General features: G+C 57.2%; 1 protein-coding gene across 3 annotated transcripts; it reads right to left on the reverse strand.

Annotated features, from left to right (window-relative positions):
• Positions 1-217: 217 nt before the first annotated feature.
• On the reverse strand, positions 218-27,574 carry SH3GL1 (SH3 domain containing GRB2 like 1, endophilin A2). Of its 3 annotated transcripts, none has more exons than XM_068661739.1 (10): positions 27,409-27,574; positions 10,493-10,561; positions 10,309-10,381; positions 9,415-9,558; positions 7,395-7,528; positions 5,960-6,118; positions 5,292-5,395; positions 4,033-4,157; positions 3,517-3,573; positions 218-2,259 (listed from the first exon to the last, which is right to left on the reverse strand). In XM_068661739.1, exons 1-10 carry the CDS (start codon positions 27,451-27,453, stop codon positions 2,063-2,065), a joined length of 1,107 nt encoding a protein of 368 aa, XP_068517840.1. In that variant the 5' UTR covers positions 27,454-27,574; the 3' UTR covers positions 218-2,062. The 3 variants fall into 3 exon arrangements, with proteins under 3 accessions (XP_068517840.1, XP_068517841.1, XP_068517842.1); XM_068661740.1 differs by having other exon boundaries at positions 3,517-3,570; positions 27,409-27,573; XM_068661741.1 differs by lacking the exon at positions 3,517-3,573 and having other exon boundaries at positions 27,409-27,572.
• Between the last annotated feature and the right edge of the window lie 123 nt (positions 27,575-27,697).

Below are 27,697 nucleotides of genomic sequence, written 5' to 3' on the forward strand. Positions count from 1 at the left end.
CCTGAGATGGGGCAGGCGTGCGGCTCCGCTGGGCTGGGGGCATCCTGCTCAGCATGGAGGGGTGGCACCGGTGGCTTTGCAGTTCCAGGGGCTGGGAGGGGGAGATGCAGCCCCAGGGCCGCTCCCCAAGCCCCCCGTGGACCCAGTGGTCACATCACAGCCACTGCTTGGCCACGGGGAGGGATCCAGCCTCGCGTGCACAGAGAGGAGGCGGCCGTTAGAAAGAAGAAAACATTTAATACTTTTATTCGGAGATACAAGTTGAGATTTGTGGGTCTTTTTTTTTTTTTTTTCTTTTTTCTTTTTTTTTTCCCCCCTAAAAACCAGGAGAAACCATTACAAAAAAAAAAAAAAAAAAAAAAAAAAAGAGGTCTTAGCGAGTTTTCCCAGCTGACAGACTCATCTCAACCCACCTGAGCAGGAGCCAGTGCTCCCGGGCTGCGACCCCAGCCCCCAGCAGGGAGGGGACAGAGGCGAGGGCCCTGGGGACACGGGGGGGCCCTGGGGACAGCAGTCCCGTGGGCTCCCTGCGCGGCGGGGGAGCAGACGTACATCGACATGCATGGTTAAAAACATTTAAAAAGGTTCCGTGTAAATGTAACAGGAGACGGGAGCAGCGGGGACAGGGACACGGCGCTGGCAGGGAGCGACGGCTCGGCCGCCAGCCGGGAAGGGGGTGTGGGGGGGGGATGCTGGTCGAGGAGAGAGGTGCCCAAGCCCCGCCAAGCCCTGCAGCAGAGGTGCCAGGTCCCCACGGAGGGGAGGAAAATATTTTTCTATCAATGCTGGAGAAGCAAGGAAGCGAGTGGGGGGGGGCTGCAGGTGCAGGAGGCGGCGCTGCCCCCTCTCCCTTGGGGTGCTGAGGGTGGGCAGGGGCCTCGTCCCGACACCGGGACAGGGAAAGGGGCTGGAGGCTCGGGCCCAAGGGGTGCGGAGACCCCAAGGAGTTGTTCTCTGAAGCTGTCTGCAGGCAGCAGAAGCCAGAGGTGCCAAAGCCCGGAGCACAGCTGGTGAGGGGCAGAGCGGGGGCAGCAGGAAGGCACGTGGGGATCGGCTTTACTCCAGCCGAGCAGCCCCGAGGAGCGAGCGAGGAGCCTGCGGCTCAGCCTCTTGGGGTGCTGACGGCTGCTGGGGGCGTGGGGAGAACAAACAGAGCCACGGGGCGAGAGGATCTTAACACGGGACCACACCAGGACCTGCTCTGCCCTGCCCCGGGCAGCCCCCTGCCCCCTGATTTACCCCCCAGCTCTGCAAATGGAGAGCCCAAAGCTCGGAAGCAACCCGGCCTCAAACCCTTCTGGGGCAGAAAGGGGTAGCCACCACCTTCGGTATGGAGCTGTGCTGGGGAGAAGGCAGAGCTCAGCACCACCCCGGGGCAGGTTTAGTGTTGGAGCTGTGCTGTTGCTGTAGTGTTGCTGTGCCCTGCGCTGCCTCCGCTGAGCCCTGGGGCCGCTCCTGCAGCGGGGCAGAGGGCGCGGGGCTGCAGCGGGGTCGGGGTTGCGAGGGCGGCCGTGTGTCCGCAGGGAGAGGGGTAGTGTTCGGCAGCAGCTGCCCCGCACCGGGGGAGGAAGGGGGCAAAGCTCTTGCCCCTCCATGAGGCTCAGCCCTGCTTTGCCCCCAGCACCGCTTGCCCGGCCCCGGGCCGTGTCTCCCAGCGTGAAGGACGCGTGCCCCAGCTCTGCGGCACGGCTGCCCTGCTTCGTACGGACACACTCGACCAAAGCAAAGACAAAAATCTGGACAAGGAGAGGCCTGCGACCCAGCTTAAATGTACAGACCGCGAGGAACCTGGCGGGGCTCATAAAGTACCTAAGTTCAAGCACCAGAAGGACCAAAAAAAACAAAAACAAAAACAAAAAAACAAAAACACCAACCAAATCCTCCGGGGTGGGGGCCATCCGACCCTTCTGGCTTGTTCCCTGGTGGCAAACTCGGCCGCGTCTTCTCCCCCGCCCCGCCGGAGAGGGGCTGGTGTGGGGACAGACGTGGAATGCAGGCTCGGCCCCGCGCCGCGGAGAGGGCGCGAGCGGGGCGCGGGGCCGGGGGGGGGCAGAGATGCCTCTCACTGAGGTAGCGGAACCAGCACTTCCACGTAGTTGAGCGGGAAGAAGCCCGACTGGCCGTTGATCATGCCCTCGTACCAGTTCTCGTCGATCTGGTTGGTGAGGGTGATGATGTCGCCCTCCTTGAAGCCCAGCTCGCCATCGTTCTCGGGTTCGAAGTCGTAGAGCGCCTTGCAGCACGGCTGGTCCAGGTGGGCTGCGGGGAGAGAGCGTGGGCTGGGGTCAGCGGCGGCCAGCCCCGTGCTTGGACCCCCCCCCCCGGCACCGTGTGGGACCCCCGGCTCTGCTGCAGCCAGGACAAACAGCCCTGGTTTGGGAAGTGAGTGCCGGGGCTCTGCCCCCGGGGTGTTGTAGGGCTCCTTTCAAACTCCTCGATGGGTTTTAGCTCGCTGCTTCCTCTCCCTTCTTGCTCCAAACGTTTCCCTTCGTGACCTTCCCCCAAAGGAGAGCCCCAACGGGAAGAAAGCGGAGCCCAACCTGAATCAGCGGGGTGCTGGCAGGAGCCCCGTGCTGCCAGTGAAGTTTGGGGGTGGGCAGGCATTAAACTTTGCATCTGTAGGGATCCTACAGGGAACAGACTCAGCTAATGCAGATTACCGTGGTCTCCAGGGCCCCAATTCCCTTCCCCGTTGTTCTGTGCTAGAGCCCTTCCAACGGGGCAGGGGGAACAGCACAGAGGAAGACCAGCAGATCTGCTCTGCTGAACACCCCCCAGCAAGGAAGGATCCGGCATCGGAGAACTCAGAAAACACCAAAAGCAGCAGCCAAGCAGGTTCACTTCTGAGATAACTTCCCAAAATACCAGGCTGGCCCCACAACCACAGCGCTTCCCCTGCACCAGGCTCCTCGAGACCTTCAGCACCACCACGAGCCCCTCGCTTTCCCCGCTCTGATGCCCCTGAACCCCAAATCCAGCCCGGTCTCTGTACCCCAGCGAAAGCCCCTGAGCCCCCTCAGGGGGTAACGGTGACCTGCAGACCTTGCTCGGGGCCTTGCCTCACCCCACAACCCATCCGAGGTCCTGCCCGGGACCTCACACACCACAAAAGCCACGCTCTGTACCCGAGCACTGCCCGCTCAGCCTCCAGTTCCAGGGAAGGGGGCAGCGGGTACAAGGAGCAGGAGCAGCACGGATCGATGCCGGGTGACTTGTGACAGGAACACGACGTGTGATACCTCCTGGAGGAGCTGCTGATGTTTGGGGTCTCAGGCAGGGCGCGCCTGCGTGGTGAGCGCTGCCACAGCTCCTCCGGGTGAGCAAAGGCCCAAGCTTTGGGGTGGCAAACATCAGTGCAGCGTGGCTGGGTTAATGTGGGCCTCGGGAGAGGCGAGGTTTAACTCAGCACAGAGGTGTGAGCGACTCCAAGCAGCAGCGCCAAGGAAGGAGGAGCGAGGAGGGATGGGGAGAGATGGGCACACATCATGCAGGGCGGTGCAGAGGGAGGAAACTCACGGATACTCCTGACGGAGGCCCGGGACGGCTTGTCGGATCGGAAAGAGGAGGAAGCTGCTTCCAAACAAAAAGAGACATGCTTAAAACAACGTTAACTGGAGACAGGGAAAGGCAGGGCCCAAAGGGAGGTTCTGTTAGGAGAAAGGGGGCATCCTGCATGCTGTTAGAAACCCATTTGCCTCGCCGGGACCGGGGAGGGACAAATGCAGCGTGATGGAAGATGGGGAGGGAAGCAGAAGACATTTAATTTTTCCTGTCTGCCGTTGCTGGCTCTGGCTGGGCACTATCAGCCAGTGAACACAGGCCAGAGGCCCTGCTGGGCCTTCCCCACAGCCAATATAACGAAGGCTGCTGGGCCCCAAGAGAAAACAGCCCAGGTCTAGAGGCATTTCTGACATTCTCAGAGCCACCAGCCCACACAGGCACATCCAGCACACCACGGACATCATTTCCAGGCAGGGGAGCTCCCCTCCGTCCCCAGGAGCTGCTGTGTGCACGTACACGGGACAACTTTACCTGAGACTTTGGGGGTAGGGTTGCAAGAGAAGCCCCCGTTGGACTGGTCAGTCTCTCCAAAGTCATACGTCTCCCTGGGTTTGGGTTTGTATTCCCTCCTGGGACGTGAGGAGGCCTCCCTCATTCTGGAAGGAGGAGAAGAAATGTGGATAAATCAAAGTGAAAATGAGCACGATGTCCCTGGTAGCTCCTGCTGGGCAAGGCACCCACCACCTGCACCTCGCAGCCCCCGAGACGAGCCTCGGCTGCCTCCTGTCTGCACGCTGCGTTACGTGCCACAGGGACTGCAGGCAGGGAACTGAGCGACGTGGCTGTGCAGGGGAGCAGGTTCATTTGTAGACAAGAATCTGTGCAACCCTCTGTGCTGGCGCCTCCTGGAGCAGGATCTAGCCCAGGATTTGGGACTTTGCCCTTCGAGAGGGCCCCAGGGCCTCGCTGCGGAGGCGTCTCAGGCACCCGCTGCCTGCAGGCCAGCAGAGGACACTCGTGCTGCAGTTTGCAGGCTGCTCCCAGCTCTGCTTGACTCCACGCAGACACAGCCTCCATTCAGCAGCTTTCCATTCTGACAGAAGCAGAGCAGCATCACTGCATCACCCCGGGAAGTGGAGGCGCTGCCCCCGTGCTCCTCGGCACCTTGGCAGCTGCTGCACGTTGTCAGAGCCCCCAGCAGCACGAGGAGGTCGGGCACCTGAGGGCGCAGGGGGAGCAGGCAGAGCAGGCCACTCCGTGGCTCTGCTGGCTCCAAACACCAACCTGCCCCTCATGAACAGGCTCATGGGGCTCAGAACTCCAGAGCTGCAACGTGTGGCAGTCCTGCAGCCAGCAGGGCCCACCAGGAGACCACCGTGTAAATGGAAAGGGGCTGGCAGTGGGCTCACAGGTGCCTTCCTTTAAGGAGCATCCTCCCACTGGCCCGTGGCCACCACATTATCCCCACATTCATTTTCTAGTCTCCAGAAAACCCAGGAGCCACTGAACACACAGACCTTCCTGGCCCACAGCACCCTGCCAACTGCTCCAGCTCCTTAAGCACGGCCCAAACCAGCAGAGACCAGTTGCCCACGGAGCAAGCATGGACGTGTTGTTTCCTATTTTAGAACCGATCTGAAGGAGGTCTGGATCGAAGCCATAGCGATTTCAAGGAGTGGCTTTAAAATCCTGGGGATGGATTTAGAGGGGAAGTCGGGTATTTACAGACAAGTGTCACGGGGACAGCTTATGGCTGTGGAAACGGAGTGCCTTCGGCCCCCAGGACTCACCTGCGTTTGAGTTTTTCTGCAAGCTCGTCCAGGATCTGCACTGCCTGCCTGTGGTAGTCCAGCTGGGCATCCACCAGGGCTGAGAGCTGGCTCACCTGCTCGATCTGCGAGAACCACACCAAGGCAGGGTGAATGGCTCCCCCTCGCTGGCAGGAGACTCCCGCTGCACGTGGGGACTGAGAACATGCTGGGAAATGTGCACAAGGGGCCCCTTCCCCAAGGAGATGAGGGCAAGGTTTGGGGTTTCAGATAACAGAGGTCGGGTAGAGGCTGAGACTCAGGAGAATGGAGGCCAGTGCCTAGCGCCCTCTGGGCTTCCCTAGGTGGTCAAATCCTTCCTGAGCGAGCTGTGCGACCTGGCCAAACTTATCCCCACTGGCACACATGAATGAGAAGAGACCCGTTTGGTTCACGCCACAGCCAAGAGCTGGGTCAGGAAGAGGGAGGCTGGAGGAAGGGTGAGGGGCCTGCCACGCCACTCACTGGGCACCCAGGTCTGGGTTATCAGGGGGCAAACCCCCACGTGCTAAAAGGAGAGTGGAAATCAGCCTCTTTAACTCTTCTGTTCCTCGAGACATCCCACCCTGGTGCCTTTGGAAACATGCAACCCGCCCCTCAGCGCTCAGCCCTGGGGCAGCAGGGAGCCCCCACTGTCCCCGTGCACTCACGTCGGTTTCTAGGAGGTTGTGCATGCTGGTCTCGGCCACTTCCTTGGACTCTTCAAACTTCTCCATGGCCTGTCGGAGTTCCTCATCAGGGATCTTCCCCTGTCGTTTCTTCTTGTAGTCAAAGTCCAAGCGTCTGCCTTCCAGCTTCTTGAGATGGTGCTGGGGAAGGGATGGTTATGAACGGTAAAGAAAGAGAAGGAAGATCCCGAGACTGGGAGCAACCACGTTTTCCTGCTGGGACGGGCAGCTCTAGTTACAGGCCAAGCTCTTTCATTTCAGAAACCTGATCTCAGAGCACACGCTTTTGTGGCTCCTTCCTATGCTCAGACTCCTGCGAGGCTCTGGCACACGGTGGAGAGCTGCAGGTCAGGGCTGCTGCGAGATGACAGGGAGGAGCAGACCGTTTGAACTCGGTTTGACAAAGGATTACTGCTGTGGGTGTGGGTAACTTTTTACTAAGAAACAGCCCTCAACAAATTGGTACAAAAATACGATTTCAGCTCCTTCTAGCTGAGAGCTGGAGGAAAGCACTGCAGTGAGTAGCCCAGATCTGTCCTCCATGCAAGGTTTTCAGGGAGATGAAGAGTTGGCCCATTACTTTCAGGTCCCCGTGAGTGACAGAGATCTCTGGAGATCAGGAACTGGGAGGCAGGTTCTGGGCATTGCATCCAGTGACTGCTCAGGGCCAGAACTGTTTAAATTAGCTCCGTGGCAGCCTGCAGAACTGGAGCGCCCAGCAGATAAGTACTGAAAGAGTAGTTGGCAGTTATTTTATCTGAGACACCACTGTAAGCAAAAATTCGCTCAAGAGAGCTGCCTTGTGAATTATAGGTCTGGGTGGATCCTATTACAAAGCCTGGCCACGGTTTGCACAGGCTTGTCTCCGTGGTAGCACAAGGGAGCTACCACGCTCTGTGTCTCCCTAGTGAGACACCAAAGGGCCTTCTTGAAACACGTCCTCAGAGGCCTAGAGGGAAGCTTACTCACGGCTTGAAAACTACGCTGTAGGATCCAGGATGTTAACAGAACAGAGCCAACAGCTGTAAATGCTGCAATTTAATGCCAGCCAGCCCAGAATGTAACACTACCAGGACCTCACAGCACGAAGAACCAAATGCAAGCAGCCCGGAACGGTTGGGACATCCTCCCAGAGCATCCTCCATAGAGCACAGTACGTGAAGGAACATTCACACCTACATCCAAGCTTTAGGAGCTGCTCGGGAGCAGGAGCAGTGGCACTGAGTGCACTGAGCAGGGGAGGAAATCCCAGTGAATGTGGAGAGAGAAAGTGTGCAAAGTGCAGGGGAACAGGACTGGTATCTGTGTAAGTCCACCTGTTTCCCACCGTGATGGAGCAAGTGGTGACGTGCACTAGCAGCCAGAAGGAGCCAGGACCTGAAGAGATGAAGAGGAGAGAAAACATTGTGCCGTTTACCTGGATCTCTTTCAGGTCTTTGTCACACAGGTTCTGGAGGGGATCAATAAAATTTTGTTTGACTTCAATGTCCAGCGAGTCCTTCACTTCAGCCAGTCGCTTCATAGATTCACCGGCATCGAGAAGCGCATCGCCTTCGAGCGAGGAAAGGAAGGGAAGAGAAAGGGAGAGGGAGAAGAGGCCAGGCAGTTAAATAGAGCCCAAGTCTCTGGCAGCTGCATGCAGAGCCATTCTGCCAAGACACCCAGCATGTGCGAGCTCTGTCACACGTCAAACGCCCCCACATTTCTATCTGGAGCATCCATCCGAGCCGGGCGCAGGGAGCTGCCTGGTGTGAGCGCAGGCAATTGCATGGCGGTGCCGACTCCACAGCCAACACGCTTCATTTCTTTCCTCCAAAACACAGGAACAATCTCTACCAACTACACAGAGAAAGGAAAAGGTACAAATATTTTGTAAAGCGGCTTTGTTAGCTCAGGGAACCATGGAGCTACTCATCTGCCAGGCAGCGCGTTAACCTTGCTCTGCTCCCTGGCCGCTGCTGGCAGCAGGAGCCCGGAGGAGAGCACGTTTGGTCTGGTTCAGTCTGGCCGTCCTTTTGTTCTGGTGGTTTTTGAGCCCAGAGCACTTTGACCAACTTTTCAAGTTTCCCCAGATGTTGGCAGCAAACCTGCAGCTTTTTGTTCATTTTCGACACGAGCCTCTGCCGGGCCAACCGTTCCTCCTCTCCTCTCTGAATCAGAGAGCCCAGAATTGCTTATTGAAACCCAGTTCGCTTCATGCTTTTCTCAAGCCCCTGCCACTATGACAGCTAAGCCAGACGGCCTCACAGCAAAGTGCTTTTAGTCTTGGCTTTTTATTCCAGTGGAAACCATTTATAGATTAAATTATTCCTGTGCAGCTTTGGCAAACCGACCATTTCGGCACTACATTAGCACAGGAGAATATGCAAACGAAACAGAGGGTGAAGTGAAACCACGGCTCTGCTGTCCAGCTGGAAAAAATACACTACAGAGTATTTGCAAAAAGAGTTGTTTCAACCGTGATAACTCTAGATAACCTGTCAAACCATAAATTTATCACGTTAAGTGTTTCTGTAAGGAGAGGCTATTAAAGGAAGCCGGGTTTGGTGTGCTCTTCTAAAAACTTCCTTCCCCCTCGCTCTGCTACAATGCTGGTTCCTGCAAGCCAAGAGAGGTGCAGGGCTCCGAGCTGACCAGCGACACCCTCGAGACTTCTTCACCATTTCCACAGAGTGGCCAGAGCTTTTTAATTTTCCTGAGGCACGGCGGCTCCTCCCTGCGCTGGAAGCGATCAGACAGCTGTGCGCTGTGCTGGGTCTGCCACATGTGCAGGCTGACGTTTCAGTGAATTACAGCTGATGTCTTTGAAAGGCTTCACCCCCCTCCTCCCTGCAAGTCACACATGGTTTGTTTCATGGTTATGAGAAATTACCCCATGAAGGGATTTCTTGGCTACAGCTTCCCCATAGCAGAGCTCTGCTGCACAGTAAAACTCCTAATCTCGCTCAATCTGGTTTCCACGTCATCAGCGTTGTTTAGGAGCACGGAGGGAGTTTTCCCCACATGCAAACTTACCCCAGTGTTTAATAAAGAAGCACTAAGAGGTGGTTTTACACGTAATGCCACGGATTATGATCCAGCACACTGGGATCACCGCTTCCCTGCCTGGGTGAAAGCTTTTGAGCTTCCTCTAAGGGCCTCAGTGCGGGCCAGTGTGCAGGGAGGCTGTTAACGGTATGGACACCAGCCATGAGCTGTGGATTTTGCCCCTGCTTTTGGCTTAAGGAACGAGGTGCAGCCACTGCCATCCATTTGCCCTAAACCTGCTATAGATCTGGCGCTCGCTGCCAGTCTGGACTCGAGGCACTTGCTGTTAAGCGATGCACAGGGTCACAGAGCCCTTCAGGAATTGCAGATGAACAGCTTGGAAATTTGGCACCAGACTTTGCCATCTCATCCACAGGCTGCAAGAGGCAGCAGCCCCACGGGGCACTCACCGAAGTTGGAGTCCTCGCCCAGCTCCTTGCCGTATCGGATCATGCTCTCCCCCAGCAGCCCTTCTGACTGCGGGTAGCCGGGGTTCTTCACCTGCCCGCGGATCTTCGACATCGTGTTCAGCATGGTTAGCTTGGCTCTGGAAGCTGGCACAGAAACAGCCACAGCCGTGTTTGCAATTACTTGGGCTTGCCAGCAGCTGCTGGCCACCGCCAATTTTTTTTTTTAAGCTACTCCTAAAGCCAAGAAGCCCTATTGTCTTCATCTACCAGAAATATCACTTGCTATGAAAAGAGAAGTTTCTTTTCCAAGACAGCAAGCAAAAATAGTTCCCTACAGCTAACCAGTGGAGGCCAAAGGAGTTTCCCCAGCTCTCCCTTAGTCTCTGGAGCATGCTCGGAATGAGCTGGCTGGAAATATGCAGGACAGCAGGCTCCAGAGATGATGGCTACAAAGCCAGCCACCCCTTCCCAGACCAGATGCACTACTTTTTCTGGACACCTCAGCAAAAACGGGTTCCCTCCAGGGCTTTTCTAGGTCCAAGGCTAAAAATGAGTCTGTTCTGTTCACTGTTTGACAGCAACAGCGGTGTCTTACAGCCCAGAAACACACTACAGGGCAAGAGGGGTACCCTGATCTTAACCTGAGCCACAAAGTACCCGTTAGCTACAGTAAGACCTCATTAACTCAGCCAGCTAGCGAGGTCACAGGACATCAGGACAGCCCAGCATCCCTCTGGTAAAGGTTGGCAGCATGCCTGATCTCAAAATTGGGCTGGTGACCAACACCTTAGGGTCAAAAAGTGTCTTTGTGATATCTCTCTGCCCCCTCTGCCTCTTTCCCTGATTCCCTGAGCAACTTGGGGGACAGAGGGAAGAGGACAGGAGAGGACTCACCTGGGTTTGGCTGGAGGTACTCTATTGTTCTGGTCAGTACTTCTGTAACTGCCTTGCTGGTCAGGTCCACTTTCTGTAGGGAAACAAGATAATCCAGCAGCAGTGAAGATCAGCTTGGGGCCTTGGCAAGGTCACAGAGGACTTACATGTGTGATTTTAGAGATTCCTCCTGTTCCCTACTCACCTTTTCCATTTCCTTGAAGTCATCGTCAAGTTTGGTCCCTTCAGCCCCTCCAACTTTCTCGCTGACCAGCTGCAGAAAAAGAACACAGCAGGAAGAATCAGGCATGGCAGTGGCTGTCCACTTAAACCTGCTTGTACCTCATGCAAAGAAAGGGAACAGGGGTGGTCCAGACAGCATCTGCAAGAGAAAGGAGGTGGCAGGAACAGCCCATAGCACAGCAATAACACTTGGCTCTTTGCTAACAACGCCCCACTAAAAATTTAAACATCTCCCACCCTCCCAAAGCATGGCTCAGCCCTCAGACACAGGCAGGATATTCCTCACCCAGCAGAAGCTATGAAGCTCCTTAAATCACAACACACAGCTCCAACTCCAACGCTTGCTGGAAAAAGCGAGCAACAGCATTGTCTCTCAGCTCCATTTTGAGACAGGCTTCAATTTCACACAAGGCAAAATGCAAGTAAACAGGGAATTAACATACTCTGCTCGCAGCAGCCGGTGTAAGACCTAAGTCTAGAGAGAGCAGAGACCTTTCAAAGCCCTAAACCACAACTCCCTGCAATCCATATGGTCTAGGGTCCTGTATTTCGATTTTATTTTATTTTTTTAAGTGGAGGATAAGGAGATCTACAGAAGCCACAGCAACAATTGCAAATCCAGCAACAATTTCAAATACATTTATCAAGGCGTCTCTGATGCCTGTTCTAAAACAGGTGAACAAGAGATGTCAGCCAAAAGCAGCCCTGCCGTTACGGACTGTCAGTCTGTATTTTGAAGTCTTTCTTCAAAATATCACTTAGGCTAAGAAAAGATTTCTTTTCCGTAAACCTCATGATTCAACTGCCTGAGCTGAAAGACACTTGCTGAACGTACCTTATTAAATCCACCCAAAAAAACATCCTTCTGTGCAGCCCAAATGGGGAGGAACTTTTCCTGCCTGGCCCCATTCCTAAGGGGCACGGCCAGTGGCAGCACCCGGGGCTGAATGGAGGAGCCAAACCCGCCTGCAACACACCCACAAGTGTTATCTTGCCCCAAACTGGTCCATGGACACTGAATTACCTACACAGACATCACAAGTGGTCTAAACAGCTGCTGACTGCCAAGCACTTGACGCCTGCCACGGGGCACTGCCAGGATTTCTTGTGTTTGTAGTTAAAACTCCAGTTCTGGCTGAACAATCCAGGTTTGTTTACTTCCACATCAAATACTTGATTTTTATCAAATCTTTTTTTCCTCTGGCACCCTCCTGCTCCCGCGGGGATTCAGAATGGTTCCTTAGTTTTTTGAGGAAGAGGAGAAAACTTTTAGGTAAGCATCCAGGTTGAAAAGCACTCGGGGATACCGGACCTGCCCTGTGTGACTGCACCAGCCCTGCAGTGCTTTTAGCCCCCTGAACAACTGATTGCTGTTACAAAGAAGGACAAAATCTTCAGGAATTCAACAAAATCCTATTTCCAGACCCCAAAATAGGGCAGAAAAAAAATAAAAACAGAGCTGTGTTCAAAGACCCCTGGTGCTCCAAGTGCCTGGCTCTGACACCACGGTGCTGAGCGCAGCTCTGGCTGATCAGCTCCTCACATCTCCTGGCAGGACATCTGCAAACACCCAAAGCTTCGAGGCTGCGCAGCCATGACAGAGCAGAGAGCAAAGAGCTCTTCTGAATGACTGCTCGGCACCGAGCAACAGCGGCATCAATCATGGCGAGGCCGAAACGCCCTTCAGAGCAGGGCCCCACAACAAGGCCGCGGCCTCTCGGGCCTCGCTGCGCCCTTCCTCTCTCTGGGTTCAGCAGAGGACCCCACAAAGAGGGGCTGCTGCAGTTCTCCCTCGACGTTTAGACACTGAGGGGGAAGAAAAGGGTTGCTGCTCTCCTGGTTCGCCCGGCTGAGCTCCGGGTTTCATTCTCAGACATAATCTCCGGACTGATCCCTGTGTGCCCGGCCCCGTGGAGGTGCACGCACGCTCCCGGGCACAGCGCAGCCCTCCCAGCCTCACCGGCTTCTTTATGAACACTGAAAGGGGGACAAAAAAAAAAAGGAGGACAGAAAAAAAGGAGAGCAGGAGCTTCCTGCATGGATCTGTGCCCCAGGAGGGCCCAGCCAGCGCACGAGAGGCCCAAAGGGGAATTGTCACCACAGAGCCGCTTGCAGATGGGCAAACAACCAGACCTCGGATTCTTGCTTTTTTTGGACACTTGCTCCGTGCTTGCGGTGCCAGCACGCGTTTCTGCAAGCCAGCTCGGAGCTGGGGAGGCACACGTCCCTCTCCAGAGCAGGGAAAAAACATGAAGCGGTTGCTCTGCCTGCCAGGCCCGGCGAGGGCAAGCACACCAGAGCAAAGGCGCTTCCAGCTGCCATCATCTGCTCCAGCACCTCCGTGCCAAAACGCCGCTCGTCACGCAGCCTGCACGGCCACAAAGGGGTTTCTGCACATCCGAGAGCAGTGCAGATCGTTTTCCCAAAGGCTGCACCTCCGGAAACCTCCTCTGTTCTCTAATACACCTGGGAAGGGTACAATTATCCCGAGCAATTCCATTCCGACTTCTCTCCACCCAGCCACCCACAGATCTGCAGCCCAGAAAGCTGCAAACAACGCCTCTGACAGGGAGCTGTGCTGTAATCAGGGACTGCATGCCATGTCAAATGCACTGATCACCACAGTGATTTTGGAGGCTTAACACCCTCCCAGAAAACCTAGAGATGTGAAGGAGGAAACCTTGCTTGCAGACTAATTTAATCCTCCTTTTGACATCCAAGAAATGCTACTGGTGCCCTGCTGTGAAGGAATAATAAGATTGAGGTTTTCTCCCCGCTGGCTCTAATTAAACCGGGAGGCTTCATCACGGGAGGAAAGAAGGAGGGACTGTGTGCCATCCACAGCAGCTCCAGCCCCATCCCCACGCTCCCGAATCTGTCAGGCAGGAAGACAAACTAATGCAAATCCCCCGCTGTCCTAGCTGAGACACAAGCTGGGAGAAACCCTCGCTGGCTCGTGGTTCAACCCAGGGCTTCACGATGCGACTGGGAGCCAAGCCTCTGAGTCCTTCTCGTCGTGCAAAGAGCCCCGAGGGCTGGGGGCGAGGGCAGCACGAAGGTCGTTAGGGGGCTCACCCTTTAGTTGTGGGGTGGGAGACAAAGAAGGGAGGTGGGAGGCAGAAGGAAGCAGACGTGTGTTGCCCACAGCACCCAGCGTGGCCTGAACAAACCTTCAAGTGCTTGGTGAAATGCAGCCGCGTGCATCTCACCGCTGCTTCCGCCAGAGAGCATCTCAGGGGCATTTTGGGGGACATGAAGATGGAAGAGGGATGATTGCAGACTTGGGATACACCGGCCTTTCCCTGGGCAGAGACCTGGCCTCTTGCAAATGCTGCAGGCAGAGGCATGCAGGCAGAGAAGGGACGGTGCAAGGCAAGACAAGGAAACAGTTCCCCAAAGGCAGTGGCCCAAATACTCTCCTGCAGACTTCTGCTGAAGGATATCAGCTGGCTGGGCATGAAAGGTGAGAACAAGCCTGTGGTGTCTGGTTCCTTTACTCTATCAGCCCCACCAGGACGGGACATGTCCTAAAACGTTGTCCCAGCAAGCAGCGCTGGAGCTCAGAGGAAGCAGGGCACGATGACAGAGCAAAGGCCCTCAGCTGAACCGCGTAGAAGAAAAGCTGAATGCCTCCTAGAGCAAATATTAGCACAGGAGATATACTTGGGCGTCACGGATCAGGGAGATAAACCTGCCTAGTTTAGCTGGCATCACAACCAAACCGAGCCACAGGGTGGGGGAAGAGGGCTGAAAGCAGTCCAGAAGCAAGAAATCAATCCCTTGCTTCACATCCGTGTTTAATTAAAAGGATGCTGGCAGTTCAGGTATGCCCTAGATAGCTCCGACCTGAGCTCAGAGCGCAGGGAGGTGCGTTCATCCCGTCAGACGGCTCCCACCCCGGCAAAACCCAGCAGCAGCGGGGCAGCCAGCCTCCCTCCCCGGCACTCGCAGCTTCTGCCTCATCTCCTGCCTCCAAAGGGCTGCTCCTGGCCAGGTTCTGTGGTTTCTGCAGCCTCGTTTCAAAGAGAATCGACTCGCAGGGGCTTCCATCGATTTCCTTTGTCCAGGCGTGGGAACTCGAACAATCCCAACTTCCCCTTTGCCGTTGGAAACCTACCGACGGGCGGGCTGCGCGTGGTGGAAGATCTTCGGAAATGAAAGACCTATTGTTTCGGCTAACTACTGCAGCAGGAGCTTGGCTAGAGGGAGAGGCAGGAATGATGTGTGTACACAGAGGGAGAAGAAAGGCAGGATGAAGAGGGCTCCTCTTTTATAGCAGGGAACGGGAGAGAAACGTAACCTCTCGGGTGAGGGAGGGCTGCAGAGCTTCTCCCGACCCACAACACCAAATCCCCTCCTCTCCAGCATCCTCCAGGCCCATCGTTCCTTCTCCTGATCACACCACTGCTCCTCAGCTCCGGGACAAGCTCGCAGTAAATAAAAACCAACCCGAACCCCCATTTGGTGTCCTGCTCTGGGCATCCTTACATAAACCAGGTGAATCAGGCAGACCTATCAGTCACCCGGTGCTGCCCGTGCCATCACCGAAACCGAAACAGATCCCGGAGGCACGAGGTAGGACCCACTCCCACTCGAAGGCTGCAATTCCCTGGTGGCCGCCCGCAGCATCACCCCCATTAACATTCCTGCCAGGAGATGGGCACGGAGGCCACGTGGAAATACAGCAGAGCATTTCAGAGCACAAAACACCAACAGGTTTTGTAAGCAGCAGGCGAGGCCGTGCCCGAATTGGGACGAGTCCCAGCTCAGAGCGATGGGATGTGCTGCATCGCCCCTGCTGCTGGCAGAGGAAGGGCAGATGCAGAAGGAGAGTTTGGGGTGATTTTCAGCACAATCAGCAAACACGAAACTCATGCTGAAGCGGATCAAGTAGGCACCACCTGCCAACCTTCCCGTGGCTGAGGAGCACCCATAGAGCCCCCTATTCCAAACCCCAGCGGCAGCAGGGTTTGGAGTAGGCAAGCAAGCCCTTGTCAGCACCAGCTGTGGGCACGGAGGCGTGTGTCAGCGCCGTTATCTGCGAGCAGGAGACTTCCCCTGGACTTTGCACACCTGATTTCGATAGTCTGCTCTCCAGCCTGAAGTATTTGCAGATAGGGAACTCAGGTAGCCTACACAAACACAAACAAGCGCAACGCACCAAGAGAAACAAACTGTTTTTCTCCTAAACTCGTGTTTTTTCTCCGTAGCAAGCAGTCGGCCCTATTTCTAACATACCAAACTTATGCAAGCTCTGCATCCAAAACAGCTGCCCACGGTATAATGAAAACATTATCCTTCCAGCTGCTGCCAGGTCAAAGCCTTCCTCTTCCACGCCGCCACCCTCCCAGCGTCATGTCTCAGCAGAAAGTTCCCTTCGAGAAGGAAAAACCACAGACAGGCAAACAGAGCAGCAGCTCTGCCCTGGCTCCCTTCATCAGCAAATAGTGAGCGCAGTGGAAAATGCCAGGCCACGAAAGAATTTAAAAGGTGCTGTCAATGTTTTGAGTCCCAGATGAACGGGGCCACTGCAAGAGCTCAGTAACGCACGGCTCCCTGGAATTAAGTGTAATTTTTGCTTATCTTCCCTGGTAACTTCATCATCACAGCACGAGAGGCAGCTGGGTGGCCCTGCAGAGCCAACAGGACGCTTCGCCCCGCTGCTGCAGGATTTAGAGCAGCTGGGTTGCACGTGGGGCTGGGCACCGGCTGCATCCTCCTGCTCTGGGGTCTGGTGATGGCTGAGAGCCCCGTGAAGGTCTCCATCCTGCTGGACGTGGTCCTGAGCACGCCGCCAGCCCCTGCGAAGCCTGCCTGTCCCTGTCCTGAGGCTGGTGGCACTCCTTGAGCAGGCGCAGACGGGGACGAGCTCCATTTGATGTGCTGCAAACCTGCACCGACACAAAGCACGGCGTGAAAGGGGCAGCGTCACCTTCATGGTGATACAGGGAGAGACTGGAAGGTGCTGGAAGGACAGGCAGACGTTGTGTCGGGACCTCCCAATTTCTTCCCCATCCTCTTTTTTGCTGCTGGAGAGCAGCTCGGTGCGTCCCCAGCACCCAACCACAGGGGCAGCGAGCAGGGGGAGGCGAGCAGGCAGCTTGCGTGGAGCTGCAGCAGCCGGTGCAAGCCCGAGAGCTTTCCTCCTGCACACACCTTTCCTCCCTGCAAGCCTGCAGTTCCTTCTGGGGTCCATCTGTCGGTGTTTGCTTTTATACTTGAGCGCTTTCTGCCGCCTCAGAGGCTTTCAACCTTTTTTTTTTGTTCTTTTGTATAAAAGGGAAGACATTTTCCTGGCGTGCGTTAAAAGGAGCGTGGCCAGCAGGTCAAGGGAGGTGATCCTCCCCCTCCGCTCTGCCCTGCTCGGGCCTCACCTGGAGGGCTGGGTGCAGTGCTGGGCTCCCCGGCACAAAAAAAAAAAAGGGAGCTCCTGGAAACAGCCCAGCAGAGGCCACAGAGAGGAGCCGGGGCCTGGAGCATCTCCCCTGGGAGGAGAGGCTGAGAGAGCTGGGGCTAGACAGCCTTGGGAAGAGAAGGCTGAGAGGGGATCTGAGCAGTGTCTGGAAAGAGCTGAGGGGTGGCAGACAGAGGGACATGGCCAACCTCTTCTCAGGGCTCTGTGGGGACAGGACAAGGGGCAGTGGCCACCAAATGGAGCCCAGGCAGTTCCGCACCAACACGCCAAAGAACTTGGGAGTTCCACTCTGAGAGTTCCACTCGGAGAAGACCGACAAGTGCTAGAAGAGGAAGGGCTACGAGAGGAAGTGATTTGCCTACTGTCAAGAGCAGGTTTAGCAGCAGAACCAAAACGAGAAGCTGGAGGTGACTCAACAGACACCATCTCACCACCTCGCACATCCCGGTTTGGCTGCGGAAGGGCAGCGCAGATCAGAGGCAGACAAATGGGTGAAGCTCTCGCCCTCCGAGCAGGGTGATGCTGTGGCTCCTTTCAGCCCCTCTGTTCATCCAACCTGCCCCTGGGCACACGGACCTGAGAGCTCTGCCCTACCTCGTCTCATTTCCCTGCTGAATATTTGCTTTTCAGCTCACACAGGTTTTCAGCCTAGTGCCCAGCCTTCCTGAGCTTTCTTTGCCTTCACTTTTCCCGTTCCTTTCTTCTAGGAGAAGGGCTGAGACCAAGCACCACCACGGTGCGCGTGTGGAAGCAGGCAGAGGTGCTCCCACTGCCGCAGACACGTGCCCCAGCAAAACGTGTCTCGAAGCGAGCCGAGCTATCCACCCCCTCACCATCTGAAACGACCCAGCCGCCCGCTACCCGGAGCCGCTGCCTCGCTTTTCTGCAGGCGCAGCAGGAAGGTCAGCGCCGAACAATGAGGAGCTGCTTCCCGTGTCCCTTCCTTCCCGAGGCACGATGCCTTCAAAGTGACCTCGGGTCGGAATCTCATCGCGTAGGAACCGCGAAGAAAGAGCTGCCGTGCGCAGAGACGGCTTTCTAGGGAGCCACCTGTCAAATCACCTCCTCAGAGCGCTGTCGGGTGACTCATCCCCAGCCAGCAGATGGGCTCGGAGGAATGAGGACAGCGGGAATTAAAAAAATGGAACTCAAGCAGGAGCCAGCAGGTCCCGCTCGCTGAGCCACGGCCAGAGAAGGGCACAGACGTGCGGTGCAACGCAGCCGCTGCCTGTTTGCTCCGGGCACGCGTCCTTCCCTTGCCTATAGTCTGATGACAGTGCTTAAATCCCAGCTGGGATCCCTTTTTATGAGGTCCTCAGCTCTGCCTCTACAGTCCTTCAAAAGGGCCGGGCTGGCCCACGAGGGCACCCAGCGAAGCCTCTCTGAGCTTAACCCACCTGCAGCAAGGCAGCACTGCCAGGCACGGCCGCTCTGCTACGGATTCCACAACCCTGAAGCATCCCAGAGACCTCTCCTCGACTCCTTCACACTCCCCAGACCCCTTCTCTGCCCACCGTGTGTACAAAGTGCCTTTCCAGGGATGCTTCATGCTTGTCAGCAGCTCGGCACTCTCCAAGGCACTCTTTCAAGAGAACGGAGGCTCCTTTTTCTTCCCTGCAGAGCAGCTGACAGCTTGGCCTTGCCTTGCTAACGCCACGCCAGCATCGGGCACTGTGGTTGCCCGCAGAAGGGGCACGATGCTCCTCTGGAGGCAGATTTGTGCCAGGGAGAAGTTTCCATCATTACCTCCTGCTCTGGGGCGATGCTTGACATGGGCTTACCACGCCTCGCAGCAGGCAGCAATAAGGACTTGCATCATAACCATTTTCTCCTATCATTAGTCACTTCTTGCATGCTCTGTACCAAATAAGACATCATTTCTATTCGGCTAGAAAAAAATAAATGGGTCAGATTAACAGAGAAAACAAAAACCCAAGGGGAAGCAGCAGCAGCTCTGCTCTCTGCCACCGCCACGACCCTTCTCCCACCGCCACGGCTGCAGCAATTCGGAGGAAAAGTGCAGCAAACAGAGGGGAAACGCGGGATATTTGCCTCGCATCCAGATTTCCTGCCCAACCTCCCCAGGTCCTATCTCTAATAGCCGTAGTTAATTACTGCCTGACTCTTCCAAAGCTGCTGAGCAATCATTTCCCAGCAGCTCCACCGGACCTTTGCACACCCGGTGGAAAAGATGAGCAGCTCCCAGCACTCGGCGCCTGGAGCCACTTGGTAGATGTGGCACCAAAGGACAAAGTTCTGGAAGCCGAGTGCCTCCTGTGAGTTTGCTTCCACCTCTTCTGCCAGAGAGCAGCAAAGCTCTGCCGACAAGGGGAGGCAGAGAAACCTGGAGCCCCGTCCTGGGCTCGGGGCACCAGCCCACCTGCGGCTTGCACGTTGCTCCTGGGGGTTTGAAAAGCAATAAAAAAGGGAATAGGAGGGTTTACGACACCTGGAGGTCCCCGGGAAAAACACAACGGCCACAGAGCAGCTGGCACGAAGTGCTTGCAAAAACTCAGATGGGATTTCTGCTCCTGGGAGAACCGGGACAGACGAAGGTCCCCAGGGCAGCTGACGGTACCTGGCGTCACCGCGCCGAAGGCTGCAACAGCCACAGAGCCCCGGGACCATCAGGGAACTGGGAAGGAGCCCGAAGGGGTCTGGGTTACGTGATGAGACCGAGACAGGTTGATGGGACACGTTGAGCAAGTGGGTGAAAAGTTGGGTGGTGGCTGCGCTCGGTTTTTGAAGGAAGGCATTAATGAGTCGAGGGGATGGCCAAGGCGAGTTACCAGGCTGGGTCACGGACCCAAAAAGGATGTAAAGGACTTCAGCAGAAGCTCAGCCCTGTGAAAGGGAAGGCCAAGAAGCCCTGTTCCTGATTTAAGGGGTGCAGGGGAAGGTCTGAGCGCTTCCAGCAGCCCTTTACTAACCCGGGCAGCGTTAGCCAAAGAACCACGGGACGGACCTAACGATATCTCGGCGCACACAAACATCAAAGGGGCAGAGAAATAATTCACAACACTATAAATACACATTTCCCTTTGTTAACCTGAATACTAGGAAAAGCTTGGCGGCTATCACAGCAGAGCACAGCATCCTAAGGAAAAGGAGAGCGGGAGCGAGCGAACAGACGCTCGCAGGGCTGCGGGGAGCGACGTGGAGGCAGCACGAGGGGCAGATCGAGCTCCTGCTCCTCGAGGAGCCCTGCACGGGGGCTGTCCCCCACCCTGGGACCCTGCCATGCTTTGTGCCCATGCCCGGGGATGTTGAACCCATTGTTCTTCCCGCTGTGTGTTGTTAATGCTTGTTTCAGAGGGAAGGTGGAAAAAAAACCCACTCTGGCAGCACTTTGCAGTTTGCTTTTGTTCTAAAGCTGACACTACGCATGCTTCGCCGTCACCTTTCTGCCTTGCAGCAGCAGAAATAGGTGGCTGAGAAAGGCTGGTGCACAGCATTTAGGTTACGTTATCCCTTTCAAACCGAAGAGCAGCCTCCCTCGGTCTTGAAAATCCAGCCAGCACAACCGGGAGCTTTCCTCTCCTGGAGAATGGCTGCATCAACAGCTGGCGCTCCAGATTTGTGCCCACCCGATGCCCCGAACGTCCCCCCAGCAGCATGTGCAGCGCCGTGCGTCAGCAGCAAACACGATGTTTGCTGAGTGCTCCGTCGCCGAGCTGCACGGCGGAGATCGGGGGGGTTTTGGCAGGAACAGCACCTCCTTACTCAGAGGATTTGCTGTGTGGGCAGAGAATTATTCACCATTTTTCTGCCTTTTTTTTTTTTTTTTTGTCAGAAAGGTGGCAAGAATAAGCTTAAATATAGCCGGTCCTGTAAAGCCCAAACAAATTTGGTTGAGAAAGTGGTTAATAAATTATTGGATCTGAATAAAGTCTGGCCCAACAAGAACGTACAGCCCTGGTTTTAAGTTCTAGGATGAATTATGAAGCGTTTGCTCAGTTAGGAAGAGCCCTTTAATCATGTAAATTTTATCTTCTGTCCGACAGACAGAACTACACGATGGAGATGTGCTTAATTCTTTGAGCAGCAGCACAAGCTAATTAGCGACGATGCCACAAACTTCATTAATACCCAGAGAAGGAGCAAGAGGAGGACTCGAAACGTCCTGGTGGCTTCAGAAAGGAGACGAGCTCTCCCAGCGAGGTATCACGATGCTCTCCCGACCAGGTATCGCGACAAGGAGGGGAGGAAGGGTCCCCCGGAGGGACTGCAGCCCCCCAGCCCTACCTGCGGGCCTGACACTGGGGCTGTGCAGCCACTGGAGGGGGTCCTGGGGGCCGCTTGCTGCTGCTGGCGGTGCTGTGGGGAACGTGCTTTGGCCCCGGGTTGGACCCGAGGATCTCCTGAGGTCCCTTCCGAGCCCTACAGTCCTGCGATTTAGGAGCACGGCGGCTTCGTGTCAACAGGAACCCGGGCCTGAAGGCACCGGGATTGCACTTTGAAGGGATGGGGGGGGCAAGGGGAAGAGGAAACCTTTCTTTTTTAAAAATAATACTAATAACAATCGCTTTCATAATCACAGGAGAGGCCAAGGGAGGGCCGAAACCAGCACGCAGCCTCGCGCTGACGCCTGTAAGAGAACGCATCCCACTCAACACCACACACAACTTCACTCCTGTTTCGAGGAGATCTTTACCCTACAAGCCTTTGGCCTCCCGGGAAGCCCCCACCACATACCCCAGCTGGACAAAAGGACAAAAATCTCCATGAGCTGGGGTGGGGGCAGCACTGGGAGCTCCCCCTTCCTCCACCAGACCTGCCTGCAAGCCCTGACACTTGCTGAGGGCACCGGGGGGGGCACAGACACGATCCCTCCCCTTCAGCCAGCACCAACTTCTAAAAAAGAGGCCGCAGCCTCCCCTGGGGTGTGTGGAGGCCGCCGAGGCCCCGTGGCTTTGCCTCGATTTTTCTGTGGGCCCAGCAGTTCCTCATCCCCCCAGGTTCGCTGTCCCTTCGCCGGGGGGGCTGGATGGGGCTGGGAGCCCTGGCAAAAGGCGCTGGCAAACGGAGGGATGGCGGAGAGAAGGAGCAAAAAAAAAATGTGCTGGAGAAATGAATCAGCTCTTACGAGCCAGCCTGCCTGAGCTCATCCCCATTTTGCTCTTTCCCAGGAGGAAAGCATTTGGCAGGGAGAAGTGGGAGGAAGGATTTCCTTCCACTCCATCCAGAAACCACCCCCCCCTCGGCACCGTCCTGCTTCGCTACGTTTCCAGCCCTTCGCCCAAAACGTAACCTGTTAAAGCAGAAGGGATCATTTTGGGGCGGAAAGCCACAAGGGGCAGGATTGCCACGGAGCTCCCGATGCCGCACGGTTTCTCCGCAGCCCTGAGTCACGTATCCTGCCCGTGCCCCAGATTTCCCCAGCTGTAAACACGGGGCTGACGCTCGCTCCGTGTGACGTCCCAGGCGAGGAGGGAAGCAAAGCGAGCAGGGACGGGGAGCGAGGGGTTTCCTCCTGCGTTTTCTTGTCTCTGACTTCAGAGATTGGGAGAGTTCTCGGCGCTACGAGAGCCTAATGGTTGTGAAAGCGATCTTAAAAGGGGAAAAAAAAATAAAAAAATAAAAAAGCCAAGTTAAAGCAACTGCTGCAGAGACACAACCATCCCCTGCCTGAACGATGCCACAAAAGCTGAAAGCTGCCCCCTTCCAGGGGCACTCTGACAACCACCACCCAGCAGAAGCACGTCGCCGTGCCGGGTACCTCAGCAATGACAAACCAGGCACGAAAGCCGAGAGGATTAAGATGAAAACACCCCGCACGCAGTCATTTTGGCTGGCCGTGACAGCAGGCACTCGGACAGGCACGCAGTGATTACCAGCGAGGACGGGAGGAGCTGCAAGCCTCACGCAGAGCTTTGCGGAGCCACCTCCACATTTTCTCCCTGCAGACACAGGCACCAACGAAGCTCCGACCTCTGAGGCTACCAAAACGAGGGCTCCGGCGTGGAGGACATGAGGACAGGACTCAGGAGCCGGCTGGCACCCCAAGCACGCGGGGTCTCACGCTGTGCTCGGACAAATCCTGCTTTCCCCAGCCCCGTGCTTCGGGAGCAGGTTAATAACAAAAGGCAAAGCCGGGAGGCTGGGGGGGATTCCAGCCCGGGTTAATATTAACAGAGCGAGCGCTGGGTGCTGCGGGAGGAAGGTCAGCCAGGCAGGAATTGGCAAAATCCCCCAAATCACCGGTCCCAGTCTGTGTTTCCAGGTGGCCTCTCAGCCCGGCCACCCCGTGGCACATTGGTGATGGGAACGCCACCATCCCACCACAGCTCGAGGCTGTGGCTTCAATCCAGGCTCTGCCACCAGCAGCTGAAGCCCTGGCAGCGGGTGGCTTGAGCTGAAACATCCGTACGAGCCCCCAGCAGGGCAGGAACAACCTCAGGCTGGATGGGGGGCACGACCCAAACCACCTGCGAAAAGCCAGGGCACCGACAGACAAGCTCTGATCGAGGAAATGGGCCTCAGCGCGGTTTGTTTTCGGTGGAAGAGGTTATCCTGCAGGCTCTCAGCCCGTTTCCCTTCCAGCAGGAGCTCCTGTGCCGCACAACATGGTTGTGATGCCCGGAGAAACACGGCAGAGGCGCCCCGTGCCGCGAGGGAAAGTCTTGGAGAACGAAAAACCAGAGAGAATGACTTAGTGTTAAAAAAATAACAAAAAGGTGGCTGTTAAAAGGTATAGTCCAGGGAAGGGGGAGGGAGGAAGAAGAGCTGGAACCACAGCACGAAGCCGCTGCAGAAAGAACTGCACCCAAATAAAGGAGAGCGTGATGCAGCACGGAGGGCAGCTCTCCCCTGTCACCAAATTGTCCCAGTGCGGGAGTTTTTTAAGCGGGTGCCATCAAATTGGGGCACCCCGGCTGGGGCAGCTCTTTGGGGAGCAAGCAATGGGGTGAAGCCGCTCGCTCCTTCGGGGCCGAAACGCCTGCTGTGGGTCCAGAGCCAACCCCAGCTCTCCGACCCGGCAGCAAGCGAGCACTCCCTGCTCGTGTCCAAAAATATCTTGGGAAGCCTTGAGAGCAGCCATCAAACTCAGGAAAAAGCACGGTATGTCAAGGGCTCGTTAGCTGTAATTAGCGCTCCCCTCTCGGAAAACAGCTTTTGTCTTTTGCACGGGGGGAGGAGGAGGAGGAGGAGGAGGAGGAGGAGGAGGAGGAGGCTCACCCCTCCGAGCCCGGGAAGGGAAGAGGATGTGAGCTCACACCGAGCGCTGCCCTGGGCACGAGGAGCAAGGTTTAGGCTCGGGCTGTGCAGGGCACGGTGAGCCCAGCGGCTCCAGGAGGAAGGACACAGGACAAGGGGCAGTGGCCACCAAATGGAGCCCAGGCAGTTCCGCACCAACACGCCAAAGAACTTCTTCCCGGGGAGGGTGCCGGAGCGCTGGGACAGGCTGCCCAGGGAGGCTGGGGGGGCTCCTTCTCTGCAGATATTCAAGGCCCGTCTGGACGCCTCCCTGGGCAGCCTGCTCTAGGGAACTGCTTGGGCAGGGGGGGTTGGACCCGGGGAGCTTTCGAGGTCCCTCCCCACCCCTACAATCCGTGATCCTGTGACCCCATTGGGGACGATGCAGTGGGAGGAAGGCCTCCTGGAGCCAGCGGGGCAGAGCAGCCCGTGCTCTCAGCCCTGTGTCCTTCTGAGTCAGCCCGAGCCATGGCTCCAGCCCCGGGAGGTGTCCAGCAGCACCGTGTCACCGCACAACCGCCTCCACCCCAGGGCTCGTCCCTCGGAGGGGCAGCAGATATCCTGAGGAGCGGCGTGGGCACGTTCCTCTGCCCCATTTCCCGTTCCTCTGCCCCGTTGCACGCAGCCTGGCCGTGCAGGGAGCGTATCAGGTTACCGTGGTTCACGGGAAGTCTTGCAGGCTTTACATTTTCCACTTGGGGACTCCAGTCGGTGCGTAGCAAACGAAAAGGGTGCGAAGGAAGCCAGCTCTGCGCATTCCTCGGCGGCCAGAGGCAGAGCGGGGCCGGGGGCTCCCACCCAGCTCCCAGCGATGCCGATTCCTCATCCCTCCCTTGGGAGAACATCTTCCACGGGTCAGCTTGATTTCTGCGTGTTTTCGCCCCGTCCCAGCACCCCAGGGGGGTGTGGGGAAACCCCAACCCCTGCTCTGGCCACCCTGGGGGGGGCGCGGAGGGGCCGGGAACGCCTCGGTGCTGGCCACGCTCTCCTTCAATTAACAACAGGCGTGGAACGAAACGCGGCGTTTGGGGAAAGATCTTCCACATGTTTGGCTTCGGCAGCATCTAATACCTTCCAGGGAGCCAAAAAATAGCTAATCCTCCTTCGCCCTCAGCCAAGGAGCAGCTGAAGAGTGGGACCAGCGGAGGGAAAGGGAAGAAGGGTGAAAAGGGAAAGGAGAGGAGCGGAACACCGAAAAACGGCAGGGCTGGAGCCGGTCACCCCCAGCTCCCAGCCACAGAGGCTGGAAAGCTGAGCTGCCCTCCTGCGTCCCAGCCCCTGGGATGTGAAGAAGGCAGCAGCAGGCTCCAGCCTTCCACACGAGGCCACGCTTTGCTAGATCCTGCAGAGAACTTCGCGTCAGCAGCCGTACTGTGAATATTTCTAGTTCTAAACGACACCGCTTTGTGCAGATCAAATCACCTCCCCAAACCCCACAGAAGGTATTTCACGTGTCAGCGCTCCCCTCGATTGCAGGCGAAGCGCTCAAACCCGGCACGTGCTCAGCAGGCAAGCGGGCCACCAAACCCACGAGCTGGGCTACCGCTCCCCAGCGAGCCGCGAGGGGTTTGGCTTTTCCCTTTCCGTCAAAAAAAAATCAGCTCCGTAACAAAAACGCCCACCAACGACCACAGAGGAATTCAGTTTACGGTAATCCCTCCGGAAAGGTTTCATCGGATGTTTTTGGGAGATGTTTCTGGGCTCAGAGCTGAGCCTTCACCTCCAGCTGCCCTGCTACCCCGCGGCGCATCCGCGCCGTCCTCCTCCCGCTTATTTCCAGCACAACCTTCCCCCGTGGAAGTCATAAAGGGGAAAAAAAAAAAAAAAAAAGCGATGCGGGGATTTGTTTTCCTGTTGTGCGGAAGGGGGTGGGGAGCGGCTTACGGAATCTATTATTTTGCTTTGCTGTTGAAGCAAAATGCTTTCGCACAAACACGGCCGAGGAAGGAGCCAGCGCACGTCGCGAGGACACTCGGCCCGAGCTGAGCTGGGTTTCGACTTCGAGCCTGGAAAACTCAGCTTCTGGCTGGGTCTGGGCCGAATTCGCCCGCCTCAGATGTAAAACAGGGCCACAAAAGCAGCAGCCGGGGGACCCAGAAGAGCGCTTCTACGAAAGCGTCACCGATTCGTGATTTGTTCCCAAAATAAATCCAAAAAAAAAAAAAAAATAAATCCCAAGTGCTGATTTCTCTGGCGTTAGCAGGCACGAGGACGGCCGAGTGCTCGGGGAGGGATGGGGAATTGGGGATTTGCTGTCCCTGCCGCAGCGTCGGGGTCGAGGCGTTGGAGAGCCACGGCTCCGACCTCTCCTTACGGGAAAAAGCGAAACGGTTTCGGCGGAGCAGGAATTGCCCAGCTGAGCTTTTTCCCCACACAGCCAGGCCATTTCCTGCACGGGGACAGCCAGGCTCCCAACCCCCAAATCCCCGTCCCGATCCAGCTGCAGCTTCCATCCAGGGCCGGGGAACTTCCCGGGGTCGCGCCACAGCTGCAGCCCGCAGCTATTTCTCCTTCCCAGCCTCATCCTGCCCTCCCGACCCCTTTTAATCCTCTCCTCCTGACCCCACGGCTCTGCTCGAAGCCCCCGAGCGTGGCAGCGCTCCAAGTTCTCCACATTTTGGGATTATGGACAAAACCTGCAGCTTTCTGGTGGTCTTCGTGAGCTGCTCAGGGCCGTGCTGGGGACGGGTCCTGCCCCGGGGGGGACACTCAGCACCTCCCTGTCACCGTCCAGCACCGGATCCAGGACACGGCCCCGGTGTGACGGGTCCCTGCTCCCCTCCGTCCCTGCCACCACCCGGGGCTGGGTGCAGGACGCGGACCCGGTGCCCGGTGGGGTCCAGGCTCACGTCCAGGGCCGGATGGAGGCCACGGAGCCCGTGCCCGGTTGGGTCCCGGTGCCAACAGCTCCGATCCTCGGCCCCTTCCAGCGCCGTGCGGGGCTCGGGGACGTCTGACGGTGACACCGGGGATGCTGCGGGGCCGCGCCGGTGGCCGTGCCCTGCCACGGGGGCAGCGACCGGGCAGCACCGAGCCCCGGGAGCCCCCCGGGAACCCCCAGGAGCCCCTCAGGAGCCCCCCGGGAGGGGTGGGCGGCGGGCACCGGGTCCCATCCCGGGAGCACCTCACGGGGCTGGGTCCCGGTACCGGCGGGGGGCACCGAGATTTAACGGGGGGGGGGGGCGAAACCGAACCGGGGGCGTTGGTGGAGGGGGGAACCGGAGTGGGGGGGTAGGGGGGGGCACGGAGCAGTCCCGGTGCCTCACCTGGCTGGCCTTGTAGAACTGCTTCTTCAGCCCCGCCACCGACATCGCTGCCGCCTCCACCGGACACCGGAGCTGGGCGGCGGGACCCGACGGGCACAGCCCCCACCCCTCCTCCTCCTCCTCCTCCTCCTCCTCCCCCCCCGGCCTCCGCCGCCGCCGTTTCCGCCGCCAGGAAGCGCCCGCCCCGCTCCCCCCCCCTCACCCCCCCCTCCGGTGATCCCGCGGCGCCCCCCGGTGGCCCGGCGGAGGTCCTCCAGCATCATAGAGAGGAGACCTCCGGGGGATAGAG

The sequence above is a fragment of the Anas acuta genome, chromosome 26 (assembly GCF_963932015.1).
Source record: "Anas acuta chromosome 26, bAnaAcu1.1, whole genome shotgun sequence".
Lineage (NCBI taxonomy): Eukaryota > Metazoa > Chordata > Aves > Anseriformes > Anatidae > Anas > Anas acuta.